General features: G+C 52.9%; 1 protein-coding gene across 5 annotated transcripts in view; it reads right to left on the minus strand.

Moving 5' to 3' along the window:
• Positions 1-19,199, minus strand: part of Itpk1 (inositol-tetrakisphosphate 1-kinase) — a 145,342-nt gene that overhangs the window by 47,564 nt on the left and 78,579 nt on the right. For 4 of the 5 annotated variants that reach the window (XM_006990894.4, XM_076551286.1, XM_016009168.3 and 1 more), the window contains one exon: positions 11,910-12,035. In XM_006990894.4, the coding sequence (XP_006990956.1) occupies positions 11,910-12,035 (126 nt within the window). Of the gene's footprint in view, positions 1-11,909; positions 12,036-12,277; positions 12,473-19,199 lie in introns of those variants that run through there. The other variant, XM_076551287.1, reaches the window with a different exon arrangement.

The following is a 19,199-nucleotide window of genomic DNA, read 5'->3' on the forward strand; positions in this document are numbered from 1 at the left end:
GGTCCACCCCACCCTGAAAGGTGTTAATCCTGGGCAGCCGAGCCCGGCCTGTCGAAGAAAGGTAGCTGAGGGAGCCATGGCAAACAAGTCAGGAAGCAGCACTCCTCCGTGGTTCCTGCCTCAGCTCCCCTCGATGATGGATGTAACTGTAAGCTGAAATGAACTCTGTTCTCCTCCAGCTGCTTTTGACTACTGTGTTTAACACAGCAAGAGTTGGAAACTTGGGAAGACGTCACATTTTCCAGGTCTGGAAGAAAGACTCTGGAATCAAGTCTGTGGTCCCCTGATGTGACCAAAGCTTTGGATAAAACGTCCCTAGGGAGCTGTTGGGGTCCAGTGGCAATCAATGCACAGAGCGTGGGTAGAACACAGACAAAAAGACTGTTCTGCATTTTGCAACATGGGACTCAGCAAACCTCTGGGCTCACCCTGTCCCCATCCTGAAGACCCTCACGATCACTAGCTCTGCACTGGGGAGTTGCCTGCCCCAAGAGGTCCCAGGCTCCCCAGGACACATATGAGCACAATCCCACTGAGGGTTCTCCCAGAGACACCGCCTGTAGATGATACCCACCTGTGCGCTCAATGCAGCAGGGGCTAGCATCCAGGGCTTCATTTGGCTCTGGGAGGAGACACACTGGGCATCTTGGACCTCCGGGTCCTAACCACTGGTCCTAACCACAGGCTCCTGGGAACCGGGAGGTGTGTGCTTCAGGAGCACCTGACCACCTAAGGGACAGCAGGAGTGACTACCATCAGAGCTGAACTGACTGCCACAGAGCTGCCGAAGACTACTCTCATGGGAGCCTTTATGAAAAGGGGGTGACCTTGGGCCTTCTCGGCGTCATCTTCCTCCTCTTAGTTCCTCTGAGAGTCACAAAGGCTGGCCTTCTTATGCACTCCTCCCATGCTGGGTGAGAGCCAGGAGTCTTCTTGTCACCAAAGCATTGGTATCATGATGGACCTGGACTCACGTCCAAGGTGAATTACTACTAATACACTTATGACACACAGGTCATAGGCACGCTTCTCTCACACCCGCCCTGTCAAGGAGGTCCTGTTAACAGCCCCTCTAACAAAGAAGCCAGGGCTCAGAGCACCTCAGTGAAAGAAGAAGGTCCACATGAGACCCTGACTCTGATACCAGGCAAAGGAAAATGGCAGAAGAAAACCTGGCTCCAGGAAGGACAGCTCAGTTGCATCTGGGCCAGAACCATCTAGCTCATTCCTAGAAGTCTTTCTAGTGTGCTGCAATGGGGCTATGGCTTGTAGCCTGATAGCTGTACAGACTAAAATACTCCACATGGCAGCATGAGCCAGATAATGCCCACAGGAAAAAGATACACAGGGAGGCTACCTCCTCTCTCCCAGTGTGGGAGTCCTGCAGATCGAGAAGCAAAGGAAGATCCCTTCTCAGGAAGGAAGTAGTAACTATGCCAAGGTTCCCAGCCCTGGATTAAGTCTAACAAATGAAGACAGATGCCCTTGGGAGATTGCATTAGTGAGTGACAGTCCAGACGGGTGATTATGAGGAAGATTCACGTGGCACAGAGCAAGGGGCCTGTGCAGGATTCTGAGGCACAGGACTAACACAGAGCTGGGCAGGGCAGTAATGGAAACATACTGAGGTAGGAGACCACACGGAGGGAAGACAACGGGACTCCAGGAGGGTGGAGGAGATCATGATGCGAAGAAACAGTCTGGTTCTGCAGAAAGGGAAACCTGGCCTCAGGATGCCAACACCATGTGAGGATGAAGTCTTCGGCCATAGCATAAAGTGTTTATTGGAGAGGACAAGTGGTGCACCTTATGGCTGACCAGTTAAGGACGGTAAGGCCATTCAGTGTACAGCCGTCAACAGAGCAGGGTGGCCTGCAGGACTGCCTCTGAGTTCCTGGGGGCCACAGGCTCCCGGCCCTCTTTACCCAGTGCTTTGTTGGCCTGCAGCTGGGACCCACAGGCAGAACCTGGAGCTTCTACCCTGGAACTTGCGGAGAAAAACAGGTCTCGGGAGCTCCTTCAGTCTGCAGTGGTGCTGAGAAGGCCAGGGGTCACTCGGGAGAGGACACTCAGCTCCTCGCCTGCCCACACGGCCTTCCAGCCTTCTAGTTTCCAGCAGGCTCCAGCCGTGCAAGAACACGGGGAGCTCTTGTTACCAGACGCTCTAGCCTGGCATGTGGCGCTGCAGACAATGGACCCAGCGCCACACGCTTTGGGCAAGTGGCCCGGGCAAGCTCAGAGGTAGGAAATGCTCTGCCAACAAGTGTGCACCTGCTCATGCCACCAATCCCTGCCACAGGCAGCACCTGTTGGGGGTGGACAGTGCGCTCTCTCTCCCCTTGGACAGCTTGCAAAGATGGAAATGGTACTTGGTGGTCAACTCGAGGTCATCAGAAAGAGGACCTGCACATTGTCACTTGTCTTCAAAGACTCCCTGTTATCACGGGACTTGTCTTGCTTCCTCCTGGTCCTTACCCTAACTGGGGCTATGTTCCTTTCTCTTCTATTAACGTGCTTTATCTGCGTCATTCCTGAACACACACATGTATACACACAGGCACATACATGTTCAGGCTCAGTCCACGAGGCATGCGCTGTATCTACCAGGTCTATCTAATTTATTGTGGTTTCTGTAATGATTTTTTGATTCCTGGCACACAGCAGGTACCCAATTAGGATTTGCTGAATGAATGAATGACTCTAGTAGTCATTTGATGACTGACTGATACTACAAATCAGTGGAGAGATTGACAATGGGGTAGAGGGCAGATCTGGGGCTGGAGGTCTGAGTCTGGGGATGCAGATACCATCCACATAGACATGCTGGGAGGGACCTCAAAGGATGATGACCGTATTCTTCTTCTGTCCATCCCAAGAGGACCAGCTTCACACTTCCTTGGCTTAACATGATTCATTTACATGAGGTCAAAGGAAGCCAGCCACTCTAGCTTTACAACTGTAGCCCACAAGGGTGGCACAGACACAAATCAGCATATAGAATCCCTACATAAGCTAGGAGCACGGAGACAGGCACCACTCTGCCCGAGTATGGTCATGAAAAGTAGCCAACAGAACCCATCCTCAAGCCCAGAGAACAGACCTCTTTGGAGCTTTGGTATTCACACCCACGAACAGAACCAGCTTTCCTGACTCCAAGCTCTCAGAGTTGCCAAAACCCTCTCCTAAGAATCACAGTGGGGGCTGGGTGGAGGTGGCGCACGCCTTTAATCCCAGCACTTGGGAGGCGGAGGCAGGAGGATCTCTGTGAGTTTGAGGCCAACCTGGTCTACAGAGCGAGATCCAGGACAGCCAGGACTGTTACACAGAGAAACCCTGTCTCAAAAAACAAAAACAAAAAAAAAAAAAAAAAAAGAATCACAGTGGGAGCCGGAGAGATGGCCGTTAGGAGCTTGCAGAGAACCCAAATACAGTTCCCAGCAGCCACGCCAGGAGGCTCACAATCACTGGCAACTCCAGCTCCAGGGAATCCAACACCCACTTCTGGCCTTGTGGGCACTGCCCTCACAAGCACAGACACACATCTAGACATAAAGATGGCAAGCAGTATCCGGAGGCATAGCTGGTCCTCACAACAGGGAATGTTTGAGGGCGCTACTGTATCTAGCAGGTACAGACCAAACAGGTCACTAAACATCTGGCTGGCATAGGACAGGCCCCAACAACAAAGAATTACCCAGTTCCAGATGCCAACGGAACCGCCGCTGAGACACTGTAAGATAATGAGTGCAAAAGCTCTTCTTACGACTCTAGAAAATATTTCTTGGTGTTGTTTGATTATTTTCGAGGCAGCATCTCACAATCTTCCTCCTTTAGTCCCCTGAGTATTAGGGTTACGGGTATGTAACCCCTATAACAGAAAACATACTAAGAAACGTTTTTGGTTTCTTTGTTTGTTTCCTTATTCATTGGACTTGAGACAGATCATATATCCTATCTGGCCACAAAGTCACTATGTCATTAAAAATGACCTTGAACTGGTTCCTCTGCCTCCAGCTCACAAGTGCTGAGGATATAGGTGTGTACTATTAGGTTCTATAATAAACACATTTCTAAAGTTCAGCATGCACCAAACCTTGAGGTAAAACATTACCTGTCACATCCTGGGCAATTGAGTGGTAGTGCTTAGGTCTTCTGCCCACAGTAGGCAGGGGACAGGGACTGGGGGTAAGTAGGGAGGGGGGTGCCTGCTACCAACCAAAGGCATTAAATGGTGTTCCCTCCCTCGGCAGAGAGAGCAATGCCCGGTCCCTACCGCTTGGCTCAGTCTAAATAAACAATGGGCAGATTGTGTGGCCGTCTCCACCATGGGAGGACTGGCCTTGTGACCCAGACTTGCAGTCATTGAGGTTGGCCTCATGGTCACCCCAGGACTGAGTCTGCTGCTCTGGGACTGGGATGGACCCAGTTTGAATCCCTTGGCTTCTGCTAGTCTGTGTTCCATCAGTGCATGGCACCCGCTGGGTCCGAAGCAATCCAAGCCACTGAGCCACTGACCCTCCAGCCCACCGAGGGAAAGGGAAGGGGTGTCCACTGGCTACTGTCCGAAGTAAGGCCCCCAGGCACATGTGAGAAGAGTATAAGCTACAACCCTGACCTGCTGCTTTTCCAAACGACCCTGGGCAGGTGACAACTTCGGTTTTCTCGCCTGCAAAATGCATAACTAATTCTATTATCTCAATGATGGAGATGAGGAAGAGCTAGAGCGAGACGAGCCGGGACCCAGGCAGTGTGTCCACATGGTACGTGACTAGGCCAAGGCAGCCTCTGCGGCAGAGCTGCTGTGACAATGCACGGTCTTTGCTGGGTCCCATGCTCTGACTGACCCCCGAGGCCACATACAAGCCAACAGCATCTCAACTTAAGACTGTTACTCAACTTCTTGTGGGTTTAGATGCTGGCTTCCTAATGGGGCTGGAAGGCCAAGAACAAGGAGACCTTTGTCCCCAGCCTTCCCCTCCGTCCTCCAGCGAGACACAGACCCTCTACGAGCGGCTGCTCAGCACCGAAGGCTGTTGGGTTTAACTCCATGCTTGTGGTGCTATTACATCCGTACCTGGCGGGGGGTGGGGGGGTGGGGGGGTTAAGCTATGGCTTGGGAGGTGTCGGCCACACTTAGGAACTAGACAGCGTTGACCCCAAGGTCACTGTCATAAGTACCATCCAACATGTTCCTGTGTGGCAGGCAGGATGACTGGGATCCACACGGGCTGACTGGTGAGGGGCGGAGCCAGGGACAACAGCCAAGTCCCCCTGACCACCTCCTCTCCCTGACCCTGCCTCTTAGGCTAAGCAAGCCCCCATTTCCAAGGTCCCCTCCCAGGCGTGCCTCCCACCCACTAAGGGACACTTTCGCAATCGCTGCCTCGTTGAGTCCCGTCACAATAGAGAAGTCATAAGTCCGCTGGGGCCACAGCTAAGGCTGGGAGCAAAGTGCTCCTGTCACTGTGGTAACAGTGTTACCAGAAGCATGGCCGAGTGTTCCAAGGTGCCACGGGGTCTGCCTGTGCCGCTACACACCAGACACCAGCAAGGAAAGTGACTGATGCCTGCACACACACACACACACACACACACACACACACAGCACTCATTCCAGGCCAGGCACTGTTTGAAGCACATAAGCACATATGAATTTGTCTAATGCTAACAAAAACCTTATGGGCAGTTTTAATTTTTAAAGGGAAATGAGTCCTGAGCTGAGCTCAGTCCCTTGCCTGCAGGGAGAACCTACTGAGAGCAGGCCTGAGCTCTGCCACCTTCTCAGCTCCCTGACACAATCAATCATCGGGGACCGCTCCAGCATCTGAGGTCCTGAATACCCGAGAGAGCCTCGGCCAGCTGGCAGGGGGAGCCTTGAACACCATGCTCTCTGCCAGCCACCAGAGGTTGCTAACTCTGCCATATTAAAAGCAAGCTGTACCCCCTGCCTGAGTCCAGATCCACCTGCTTCCTGTCTGCTGCCTCAGGGCTCTCTCGGTACCTGATGGAGAATGAAGGAGACAATACACGGGGTGGCGCGAGGGGGTGGATATAAATTTGCTTCCCGAATCCTTGGGATGATTAAAATGTTCTTGCTTCAAAACTACGTCCTGAAGAGCCACAGGATGTGGCCAGTGGTGTGGCTTTTGTCTCGTCCTGGCAGCTGAGGGAGGGCACACTTGGGGCTGAGCACGGAGCCCTGCTGGGCCTCCAGCATACATGGTCTGTCTTCAGCCCCGATATCCAAGCTCTGGTGCCTACCTGGTGTCCTGCCTGCCCCAAGTTTACCTTGCACTCTCGAAATTCCTGAACAGGGCCTCTCTCTGCCAATTAATCTGACCTTATTACCACCATCATCTTATTCCCCGATCTTTCTGCATGAGAAAGTCCAAGTGCCACAGCCTGGATCTCTTGAGCTGTGGCCCCGCTGCCCTGCTCTCGAGCCTGCTGGCTCTGGGGCACATTCCTCCACACAGGTCAGGCAGGAGCACCTACCCCCTAAGCCTCCTGGCTGCCTTCTTCTTCCCTGCTCCTAGCCACCCACCAGAGCTAAGTACTCCACCCACCACTGATCTACAGGGTCCATTCAGCACCAGGCTAGATCCTCCCCACGGTCCTAACACATTGTCAAAACACAGAGGCATATTTGAAATGTGCCAGGTGCGGAGGGCAGCAGTGAGAACAAAGGTCCTGGGAGCAGGTGGCCCCAGGAGGGTCAACAACTGAGGAGGAGTTATGAATTTCCACCCGGTGGGAAGTAAAGGCCAAGGTGTGGGGAGGGAGGGGCTTGGGACAGGAGCGGAATCTACTGTTGGAAGGAAGGTGATCCTCAGGAAGGGGATCCTGGCTGCAGGAAACGCCTGTGCAAAGGGTGGGCAAGAGTCAGGCCTGAGTAGCTGCTCTGGAGGGCAAGTGTGACCAGGAAGAGTTAGGAGGAACAGCATAAGGTTGACCTTAAAGAACGCGTTCAGAGCCAGGCAAAGTGGCTTAATCCCTGCCTTTAATCCCAGCATTTGGTAGGCAGACACAGGTGGCTCTCTGTGGGTTCGAGGCCAGCCTGGTCTACATAGTGAATTCCAGGACAGCCAGAGCTGTATAGTGAGACCTTGTCTTGAAAAAACAAATAACAACAGACAGACAGTGTCCAGGAATACTGGAGACAATTGACCTCCTTCCAGATGATCAATATGGATAGGAAGGGATGGGGAGCTGGGTGCTCGCCTTACAATGGATGAGAACCTGAGTTCAATCCCATATGAGAGAGAGAGAGAGAGAGAGAGAGAGAGAGAGAGAGAGAGAGAGAGAGAGAGAGAGAGAGAGAGAGAGAACCAAGCATGGCAGCATACACTTAAAATCTCAGCGTTGGGGAGGCAGATCCCTAGAGCTTGCTAACCAGGCAGTCTAGCCTACTTGGCAAGTTCTAGGCCAAAACTCATACACGTGAACTCATACACACGAACGCATGCTCATACACAAACATCAGTTTGAATTCAAGCTTCCCTTTAACCTTGTCAGGGACCACCCCTGGAAGAGCCGCGCATGCCTGGTGGGTGACAACCGGCAAACTCTACCTAGGCAGATTCTGGAGCCCAAAGGCCACCAGTTCCTCCCCTTGCAGTCACTTTAGACAGGTGGCACTGAAAGTGACAAGACGAAAGGTTGCTCGTACTTGCTTAAGGAGAAGCCAAGGGGCCCCAGGGTCCCTCTGTACCAGCCACACCCATCGCCACTGGCCCAGGAGGCAGGGCCCTCGGGGACCTTTGCCCATGTCGGCGCACTGATAACTAAGTCTCAGGAGTGGGCAAAGGCGCCAGACTGCAGGCTCCACCTGACCCTTGAAACAGAAAAACAACTGACTCATCCCAGTGATCCTCCATTGTGAGGCTAATCCACAAGGAAAACTGACTGGGAGTGGTTTCCATGACAACCAGCTTGCATGACCTGCAATATGCACCAGGCCCACATCCTCCCACCTGCCTACCTGGACACAAGGAAGAAGCTGGCCGTAGTTCCAAACCTTCCTTCCCTGAGGACCAGGGGCTCAGGAAGCATCCACTGAGCATTATGCTCTAGGGCCATCAGGAACATCTCCAAAACTCATCTTTTCCCACAGAGGAGCCTACAACCTCCCCTGGGGACCTGAATACAGATGGGGCCCTTTCGGCAGAGCCCTTACTGAGGCAGAGCCCCTTCACTTTGCTCTGCTGTGCATGACACTTAAGGTGCAGTCACAGCAGGATCAAGGTCAAGGTCTCAAATCCCAGGTCCATGCTGCTTGGCTTCTGACCTTGCACCTCTCAGGGAGAGATGACCATGTCAGCACTGATAGCCCCAAGTGCCATGCCCCAAGAGATCTAATCCCTAGCCTTCATCTGAGTTCCTCAATCTGCCCTAGGCTGGTGTCATTGTCCCCTGACTACATACACTCCTGCTTACCTTCCGGGGCCTCTGAGGAATGCAGCCTGATGCTCTTTCTCAAAAGAGTTGGTCTCTTCCCCAGGAAGACACGTCCTGGTCTTCATCACGCATCTGGCTTCTTGCCGAAACTGCCTGCTGTGGTTTTCCCCAGAAATACCTAGCTGAAGGCTACCATCCCAGGCTAGGGGCCAGCAATGTGTGTGCTCTGCAGAGGGCAGACTCAAAGACCCAGCCAAGACCCTCTCTCTGAGACATTCCACAAGCTCATGTGCCTCAGAATGTTCTTTTCTACACCTAGAGCGGCTGTGGTACCTGCCCTAGGCTGAGGGCTCTAGTGTGTCTGGAGTAGAGGGACAGGGTCAGGGTTACCCCTATGGGGGCAGTGAGCTAACTACTGACCAGGCCATGCCTTCACAGAAAAAAATGGTACTGATGGGTGTGAAGAAGAATGTGGCAGTGCCTGGGAAACCACGGGCACTCAGGCCACATTTGCTCTAGGAAGAAGGCGGTACCTCCTCCTCTTCCTCATTATTATTATTATTATTATTTATTTTAAAGAACTTTATCATCATCATCATTATGTATATGACTGTTTTGCCTGCATGTATGTCTGCGTACCACATGTGTGCCTGGAGTCCATGGAGGCCAGAAGAGCGCTTTGTATTCCCTAGAACAAGGTTCACAAAGAGTTATAAGCTGCCATGTGTGTTCTGGAATGAACTCTGGTCCTCTGGAAGAGCAGCCAGTGCTCTTAACCTTGGAACCACCTCTCAAGCTCCAGAAGGTGCCATCTTAATGATAACAAATTTATACTTATTGGGGTTACATGGCCCATGGATTTGGAGGCTGGCTCCACCTCCCATGTGCTTACACAATGGAGTCCTCCCTCTCATGTGACTCTGGAGAAGTGGCAGGGCATGGGGAGAGCAAGATTGCCAGCAATGATTCCAAGGGCGCTTGGTCGCTTTCTAACTGCAGAGACATGAGAGAGATACCTGTGGTGGTTTGAATGAGAAATGTCCCCTGTGGTCTCAGGCCTGTAAATACTTGGTCCCCAGTCGGTGTTACTGGGGAGGTTTAGGTGGCGCTGTCTTGATGGAGGAAGTATGTTGCTGGGGGTGGGGAGGAGCTTTAAGAATGAAATGCTGGGCTGGAGAGATGGCTCAGAGGTTAAGTGCACTAGCTGCTCTTCCAGAGGTCCTGAGTTCAGTTCCCAGCACCCACATGGTAGCTCACAACCATCTGTAATGAGATCTGGTGCGCTCTCTCTCTTCTGGCCTGCAGGCAGACATGCTGACAGCACATTGAATACATATTAAATAAATAAATAAATATTTTTTTTAAAAAGACAGAAGGAAAAAGGAACAAGAAAAAGAAACGTCTCAGCTCCTTCCAGTTCCCTCTCTGCCTCACACTTGCAGCTGAGGACATGAGCCCTTAGCTTCCTACCCCTGCTTCCAGGCCGCCAGCTACTGCCATCCTATCCCAGCGCTATGGACTCCCCCTCTGGAACCGTAAGCTAAATAAACTCTTCTATAAGTCACTTTGGTCATGGTGTTTCATCACAGCGACAGAAATGTAACTAATACACTATCCAGCCTGTACCCGCTTCCTCACCTTGAGGCAGTCCCGTTCCATGTTGGTCCAAGTACCATAAATATAAGGTACTTCAGACCAGAGCCCACACAGAATGGCTCTGAATACCTCCTGCCGGAATCATCGTTGCTCTCTAATTTATACCTGGTCTAGTATTCCCAGACAAGGCCTGGCGGGGTCCCTGCAAGGTACCAGCAATGTCCTCTGGGGGCCTGGAGACATTTCTGCCTCAAGGGTCTACACAACTACCCATGCTCTGATGTCTCCCCAGAGAACCGCTGCCTGAAGAGCTGTAGGCACAGGAATTAGACACTCAGGGTCCTCCTAAGGACAGGAGGCATAAGTGGGAAATGACGAGGGCGGCCGCTTCACTGAGTGCCCATAGCACTGAGAGGACGGACGGTGGTGAAGGCATGTGGCGACTACCTGATCACTGGGAAGTGGTGCAAGAGCCACCCGCAGGGAACGAGCAGTGGCCTCAGGAAGTCAACATGGAGCCCTGCCTCTGCCACACCCCACACACCTCTGAGCCTTGTTTCCTGGTTATAAAACAAGGCTGACGACACCTGCCCTGAGGGACGTAGAGATGAGCTCAGGTTGGCTGCTTTTAGAGCTAAGTCCAGGCCATGGAGTGAGGGACGGTCAGGGCAAACCTCCCTGCCTTGCCTCACTCCTGAGAAGGGCTTGAAGAACCACCACACAGCAGACACCCAGGGAGCAAGCACAACACACACCAGCAGCGAGCACCCTCCAGGACTGGGCATGGACACCATCACTGTCCAGCTGCTCCTCCCTGCAAGCACTCATTTTACAAACAAGAAAACTGAGGAGGCCCCACGAGGTGGAGGAGAGCCCATGGCCACAGCTTCAGCCTATGAGAAGACCGAGCTCAGAGGGGCTCTATAACTCTTTATATATTGCCCATGGGGTCAATCCCTACCCCAATGCGGCCACCCCTAGAACTCATGCGGGAGGCAAGGAGTAGCTCAGCTGGTGGGAAAAGACATTCCACAGCAAGAGGTCTCCAGGAAGTGGGTGAGAGCCATGAGATGCTCAGGGGGCCGAGGCCACCAACCCTGAACACGTGGCAGAGAGGAACACTGTCAGCAGGATGGCTGCTGTGTGACAAGAGCCCCTTTGTCCTGGCAGGGGAAAGGATCTCCAGCCTCCAATTACTGCAGCTGAAAAAGTGCTGGTTCAAGCGCCCGTGCCCTAGGGAGGCCCGGGAACAGGCACAATTTCAGCTGCATTTCCGCTGATAATAGGACTTTGTTTCATGACCCCCCGAGCTGCCTGCCAGAGAAAAGAATCGTGTCTGTCCACAAAAGAGGACACATGGGGCAAGTCAGCAACGGCAACAGCAGCAGTGGTCACGCCACATGAAAACCCTAAGGTGACAGGCAGATCACCCAGGGGTCGGGCCCTGGAGCTGTGGGGGGGAAATGAACGGGTAGGAAAACAGGGAACATCCCTCGGGCCCATGAGAAATGTCAAGCAAGGCATAAACAATATCAAGTTGAACAATACAGGGGCTTTTCCACAAACGCAGGGCATGGTTCAAAGGCTTTCAAGGGACCCTTGACCCCAATTGCAACAGAGGGGGGTCCCATCCTGGGGCGAAAGCGGAATCGGCAGCCAGTGCTGAGCGCACCAGCCCTGAAGACACAGAAACCTTACCTGGGCTCAGCAGCGCTCTGACCACGAGCAGGACATCAAACCTGGGCTACACTTAAGCCTGAGGTCTGGCCCGCAGCTGAGCACTTGCCCGGGGAACCACAGCTTGCCGGTGGCAGAGCCATTTCTCCGGAGGCCCCAGCTCTAAGCTGTAGAGCCAACCTGGCCTTCCCCCCAACCCCCCAGAGGCCCCAGAGCCAGACAGCGCCACCCTCACTCACTTGGAATCTGTGCACCAATTCCAGAGACTGGCTGTCATTCTGATCAGCCTCGAGGATGACATCAGTCAGCTTGTGGATGATGACGTCCAGGGGGCCCTGCTCCTCAATTGGCCGGCTGAGGTTCAGCTGCAAGGTGGGAACACATGAGAAGAACTTCAGTACCTGAGCCCACATCTGGGACCCTTGAGCCTCGGTAGCACCCCAGACGGGAAGGGACTGAACGGACAGATTAAGGGCCCCACTACTCATCATTCTTGGTAGTTAAGGAGAGACTCCATGTTTACATATAGGTCTCCCAAAGGCAGAAAACACATGAGCAGGGGATGCCACACATTGGCTGTATGGAGAAAGCATTTATTGAACATTACCTCAACTGCCCAACCGTCTAGGGGAACCAGAGGTCAGAGGGATTAAGAAAAATGACCAGTCACCCAGTCAAAACTCCATCTAAGCACATATTCTTTCCCTCTAAGGCCTAGGCCCAGTGATGTTCTTGGCAAGTCTAGGAGTCGCGGCCTTGAGAACCCAGGCGCTTGCATTCCACCCTGAACCCGGGGTGTGTCACTGACAGCGGAGGGGTGCAGGAGCACAGAGCCGCCTGTGATCAGCTGAGCGCTGCGTGCGCTGCTCCACTGGGGAATGTGTTTGCTTTTTCAAGAACACAGGGTTGGGAAGATCAAGCCCCAAGGGAGCCAGAGCGGCCAGCTGATAGTCAGCATCACCTGACCCCAAGCCAAGAGCACCTGCCAACAGCCGGGCAGCCTGACACCACGCTTCCTGATGCGCCAGATGTCTGCCGCCAGCACACGGCCGCCGCCGCCACCTGCAAGGCTAGACTCTTGGAGGCAAGTTTGACGCCGGCACCTGGCTGACCCCCACATAGCCTCAGCCAGGCCGGAGAAGGCCATCCCTGCCCCACTCCCCACCCTCAACTGCAGCTAGCTCCAGGATTCAGGGCTGGCTGTGCCCATGTCCTTCGTGACACGAGACAGCTACAAACAGTCACTCTCAGGAGACGGCAAGCTAACGACGGACCTATCTGCCTCCTTTCATTCCCGACCACTACGGGAAAGGATATCCACAAACAATGCAAGGGAGGCAGGGGACTTTTAAAAACGTGCCTAGGATCTGGGTGGGAGAGGTCTAAGTAAGACCTGAGACAACTGATCTGAAACCCCCACCCACCCTTTATCCTCTGCCCCATGTCCTCGCTGTGCCCTGTTGTCACAATCTCAAAAGTCACCACCCCATAGCGGCTGTCCTCTGGCAGAATCATCCCTAGGAGCCCTGGTGGAGGGCCAGAAGGAAGGCAGGTCAGGACACTGGTCCCTGCACCTGGTCCCCATACCGCCTTCGATCCTGGTAATTCTGCACAGCCCATCTCCCAAGCCTACCGGCCATCTCTGTGGCTCCAGGTACACTTGTGGTTCCCCTGTCCCAGCAGGCCCATGGGCAGCAGCAATTCCTCACACTTGGTCATACTACGTACTGTGTCTTGTCAGGCCCTGCTCACACCTGTTGTACATATACCCTTCTTTCAATTCTTTTCTGATAGGTTTTTGGAATGCGCCAGCTCTCTCCCCTGCTGTCCTTAATTCCACTTTTTAATGGTCTGCCAGGAGAGATGTTAAAAGGTCACCCCTATTTAAAGAAGAAAAAAAAAAAAGTACCAGAGACCTCCCAATGAGAAATCATCAAGGACTATGCTTCCCTCCCATGGTGACAAGCTTGTGTACCAAACAAAACAAATACAGTCAAGACACCAGGCTGGAGAGGGGAAAGATGCGGCCCAAGTGTCTTCTGCCATTATCTGAAACTGTCTGGCTGGTTTCACACTTGAGGTGATCACCCTGACTCTGCCTCCTGGGTGTCTTCTGAGACCTCACAGCAAGGCAAGGAGATGGGGATGACCTTCCTACCTCCTAGGACCAGAACACCGAGAACCTAGGGAGAAAAAAGGACCAACCACGTCGTGTAGCTGAAACAGACCGAGGCTCAGCAGAAATGCCAGTGCCGGCCCCTAGCCTCAGTTTCCCCCAAGGAAACAGAAAGGGCCTCTCTGGCTCTATATGATGATTCCACACTACATTTTCATCCAACCCCAACAGGATTTGAAGGGAAGTGGAGAAGCTACCAGAACAAGAAGAGGCACCCAAGGAACTATGGCCATGCCTGGGTTCCACGATGGCAGGCACCACAAACAAAGGCCAATATTTTCAGACCATGATAACTATGAAGAGAGAAGAGGGTCTCAGGAGTGACAGTGGGCACATTCCCCAAGTTCAGTCAGAACTACCATGCTGGTCTCCACATCTCCAATCCTCCCTGGACCAGGTAGGTACTAGGGAAGGGGAAAAAATGTCAGAGCCTAAGCCAGGCCAGGCATGGTTACGGTAATTATTGTTGCTTTAGACGTCAGGGGTGACTCTTGGGCCACTGGAGTTTGCAAGGGCAGGAGAACCAGCCAGAGGAAAGCCAGGGATTCCCCTGAGGATCAGGGAAGGAGGTGGGCATCAGCCTGAGGCCTGTAGACCTGACAACGGGGGCTGTTTGGAAAATAAGCTCCCTGTGTTCCTGGCTGCTCTGCAAAAGGTAAACAGTTGAGTCTGGAAGTCAGCCACCTTCCTTTGTGTATTCTCCAAGCATTTCTATGCCAGTAAAGCCCTTTCACAAGAACAGCATCTTGGGGACACACATCAGGCCTGGTGTGGTCCCACTCCGCAGCATGGCCACCACCTCCTCCCATGGCATCCTCCCTCCCTCTCTCCCTCCTTCCCTCCCTCTCTCTCTCCCTCCCTCCCTCCCTCCCCCCCCCCCCCCTCTCTCCAGGTTTTCCCTATGTAGCCCTGGCTGGCCTTGAACTCACAGAAACCTGTCTGTTGCTCCTCTAGAGCCACCACACCCAGCTGTCTTTTCTACTTTATAGTTCAAGCTGGCCTTGAACTTGCAGCCATCCTCCTGATTCTCCCTTCTGCGTGTCGAGGTAACAAGTGTGTGCCACCGTAGCTGGCCTAGCAGTAGCATCTCTGAGCTGTATAAAGTGGGTCTTTCTGCTTTTCCTCAAGTAGCTAGAGAAGCCACCATCCATCTCAAGGGATGTTGTCCTGAAAGAACCTCACAGAAGCCTCAGCCTCTCCCCACTTGAGAGATGGGTCTCACCGGAGGCCTGGACAGCGAGGGAAGCGAAACCAGACCAGCACAGAGGGGATGCTGCAAAGGAGAGGGCCCTTGGGAGAGAGTACGCCATAGAGGAGGGGGCACGCAAGAGAGTGACTGCCGGCTTCAGAAAACGGCACAGCCCAAGCCCAGTCTCCTGGAGAGGGTGAGGGCAGGGCTCGGAAGAAGAACGCCATGTGTGTTCACCATTCCGTTTCTCTGGCTGCCTGCCTCCCAGAACGTTCCCGGAGACTTCCTGTTCTCCCCTTGGAAGGGGTGTGATCTGTCCCTCTCCCTGAGCGTTAAGGGCATCTCAATGAAAGGCCTGACCATGGGTGCTCCACTTCCAAGTCTCCCTGTGCTAGACAAGGTTCCATGCAGCACACAAGGGTCTGAATTCAGAGGGAACAAAGAGCCGCTGTTTCCCTCGCTGACAAAGGCAGTGAGGCTCATGGGGGGGGGGGGGGCAGGGCTGGGAGGATATGGGACAAAGTTGGCAAACCCCAGTGGCCCTCGGGTCACCGCTGACTTCCACAACAATAATACTTAACATCATCATGTCCTACCTAGTGACCAAGCTAGGTCCTGACACTATGCCTCCATCCCAGATACCAGCCCCTGGAACCAGCCAGAGACGTGAGCAAGGCTGATAAACCCATCTAACCTCATTATCTCATTATCATTATCAGGGTAGCCGTGGTCACCTAAACTGTACTGAGCTTCAGTTTTCCCCGTTCACAAAATGAGGATGCTCTCCACATGCTGCCCAAGGCTGTGGTTCTCAACCCATCTTGCAACAAACAGGAAGAATTCGTAGGTCCCTCATCTCACCCACACCCACAGGACCACCCCTGACTTCCTTTGCTTCTCCAGAACAACTCTCCCCTATCCCCTCATGCTGTGGATGCCCCTTAGGGGTTCTTCACTGCAAAGCCATGGAGACACAGGGCTGCTAAGCAAAACCCATGGCTTCCTAGATGGTAGGTGTTCCTGACTTCAAAGTTCACATGTTACAAACCGAGGCTGGAATGGGACTAGGACGGGTACAAGGACTGGCCTCTGTGGCTACCACCTTCTCAGAGCTTCGAGTGCCTAAAGAAGCCTCACCGTCCTGCAGCACACACAGCTGCTGCTTACATGATCAGACCCTGCTCGTCCTTACAAGCAGTGATTCAAATGCCCCTCGGAGGAACACTGAGGCAGCACAGTTTCACACGCACGTTCATGGTCCTTTGCCGAGGAATATGGCACGCATGCTCAATAAAGGTCAGCTGTTATCTCCCTCTCCTGGCTGTTTGCATTATGACCGACATCAAACCCCCAGCCTCTGGCTGCAGCATGTCACAAGAGCTCAGCACGGGTCAGAACTTGAATTCTGCAGAGCCAGGGTACTAGCACCGGCTCACATTCACGTCCTCCAAGAGTGTGCTGCCACACCCTCAGCTCCCTGTGGTTGTTAATGGCGACTGTCACCCACGCAGCGGTGCTTACGGGAAGCTACACACTGTGTTCCTAACAAGCACTGAGCACATGGGGTGATGAAGACACTGAGTCACACAGAGGTTCAGTGACCTGCCCAAGGGCATGGAGTTTCGTAGCATGGAAACCCAGGTTTCTCTCCTGCTGACACCACACTTCTGTTCACACCAAAGGGCGTGCCGGGTACCTGGGGTGTCTTTCACCTTTCCTCCCTGCATGCGGCCCAGAAGCGCTGTGTTTTCAGCTGTGACTTCAAATGGGATCCACGACATCAAAAGTTTTGCCTTAAGCCAAGGCTGAGTGGGACAAATGGCCCAGATCAAAGGCCTGATGTATATCTCTGTGCTTCCTGAGAGTCCTGGGATCTGGCAGAAGAGCCAGCCCTGAGGTTACAGTATAGTAGACAGCGTGGGTCTCTCAATCTGGGCCTCTCGTGGACAGATCCCAAAGTAGGGACAGACAGTAGGGTTTCCCTGTGGGTTTGATTCCAAAAGCAGTCTGAGGGAGGACATGGGTGCCTCCTGAATAAGCACCCAGAGGAGTGTCACGTGTCCCTCAGTCAGGAGCTTGAGTCTGGCCAGCCAAACCTGTAAATTAAGCCAAGGGAGATATTGGTCATCCCAATGGCCTCTGCCCCGATGAAAGAGGCAGGCCAGTGCCTGTATTCCCTGACCCAGTTCCCTAGTGACTGCTCCCAGGGACTAGGGTAATGGGAAGCAGCAGCAATTCAATTAAGGCAGAAGAGCAGACACCACTGTACCCCAGAGAAGAGCTAAGACAACTAATGAGCCAGACAACCACAGTGCCTCGTGGCACTAACATCTGAGGAACTGTGAACCTACTGCAGGGGAGTGGCCAGGCCTAGCTTGGTAGGCCCGCCAGAGTCCATTCTCTGACCGAACATCTCCAGCAACATTCTGAGAGATACAGAGCCATCCAAAAGCATGGCTCAGTGGTTAAGAGCATTGGCTGCTCTTCCAGAGGACCTGGGTTCAATTCCCAGCACCCCCGTGGCAGCTCACACCTGTCTGTAACTCCAGTTCCAGGGGATCCAACACCCTCACATGGATACACACGCAGGCAAAACACCAAAGCACATAAAATAAAGTAATTAATTGACAACAACAACAAAAAGAACCGTATTGAGCATCTTCATTCCTGTAGTTACATCATCATACAATATACAAATTACCTTTTCAGTTAACTTTTAAGTCTCTTTCCTCATTTTTATTACTTTTTGAGAATTTTATACAATGTATTTTTATCATACACATACACACACACACACACACACACACACACACACACACATACACACACACACACTCCTCCAGGTCTACCCCCAATCCCCACCCACCCAACTTTATTCACTCTTGTTTTGAACCCACCAAGTACCGTTGGTGCTGCCCATACACTCTCGGATATGTGACCTTCCACTGAAGGGTGACCGACCTACCACAGGCCACACACGTCCCCAGCAGTTATCAACTACCGATAGCTATGGGTGGACCTCGTGCCCAATCCCACTCTTCACGCTAGCATTATACGGCTTGAGCTTGATGAGTGCCAGCCGGAGGAAGAACTTGTCATCTGTGAAGAGAATCCATATAGTTCTAACCAGCGACTTGTCAGGCCAGCTTGTAGGAGAGACTGTGGCCAGGACAATGATAGGTGGAACCACACCTCGGCCAGGGCTGCTCAGTTATGCAAACTTCTTACTTGATATTTAAACCTGGACTTCAGATCAGGGCCCTGGAGATGGACTTTGGAGGGGGCAGGAATGGTCACTGGGCCTCTTTCTTCCTCTTCCCCATGTGGCCACAAAAGATAAATCTTTCTCTACTTTTCGCTTTTACTCCTCTAATTGGTAGGTGGGTGGGCAAACCTAGCTTGTTGGGAAGCTAGAGTCCAGACTCTAATCCTGAAAGCTCCAATAACATTATAGTCGTTACATTTAAATCTGAAGAGGAAGGGAGAAAAGTAATAGTGCTGAGCGGCAGGGGAGCATGGCTCAGTCTGAAAAGTGCCCACTCCATAAGCATGCCAACCTGGTTCAAATCCCCAGACCCTATGTAAAAGGCGGGTACAACAGCACACGCGTGTAACCCCAGGGCTATAGGTAGGAGCTCGGGAGACAAGTAGATCCCCGCCGCTCACCGGCCAGTCAGCTTAGCTGAACAGACAAAGCCCAGGTTCGGTGAGCTACTGTCTCAAAAACAAGGTGGAGTGTGATCAAGGAAGAGAGCTGATGTCTACTTCTGGCCTCCACATGTACAAGGACACAAACACAGATACACACACAGGAGAGGGAGGGAGGAACGGAGGGGGGAGGGAGGAGGGAGGGAGGGACACAGCAAAGATGATTGACAGTATAATCTTAAGAACTGCAAAAGCAGGCCGGTGGTGGCGCACGCCTTTAATCCCAGCACTCGGGAGGCAGAGGCAGGCGGATCTCTGTGAGTTCGAGGCCAGCCTGGGCTACCAAGTGAGTTCCAGGAAAGGCGCAAAGCTACACAGAGAAACCCTGTCTCGAAAAACCAAAAAAAAAAAAAAAAAAAAAAAAAAAAAGAACTGCAAAAGCAGGCCGGGCCATGGTGGTGCACGCCTTTAATCCCAGCACTTGAGAGGCAGAGGCAGGCGGATCTCTGTGAGTTC

The sequence above is a fragment of the Peromyscus maniculatus genome, chromosome 14 (assembly GCF_049852395.1).
Source record: "Peromyscus maniculatus bairdii isolate BWxNUB_F1_BW_parent chromosome 14, HU_Pman_BW_mat_3.1, whole genome shotgun sequence".
NCBI classification, from domain to species: Eukaryota; Metazoa; Chordata; class Mammalia; order Rodentia; family Cricetidae; genus Peromyscus; species Peromyscus maniculatus.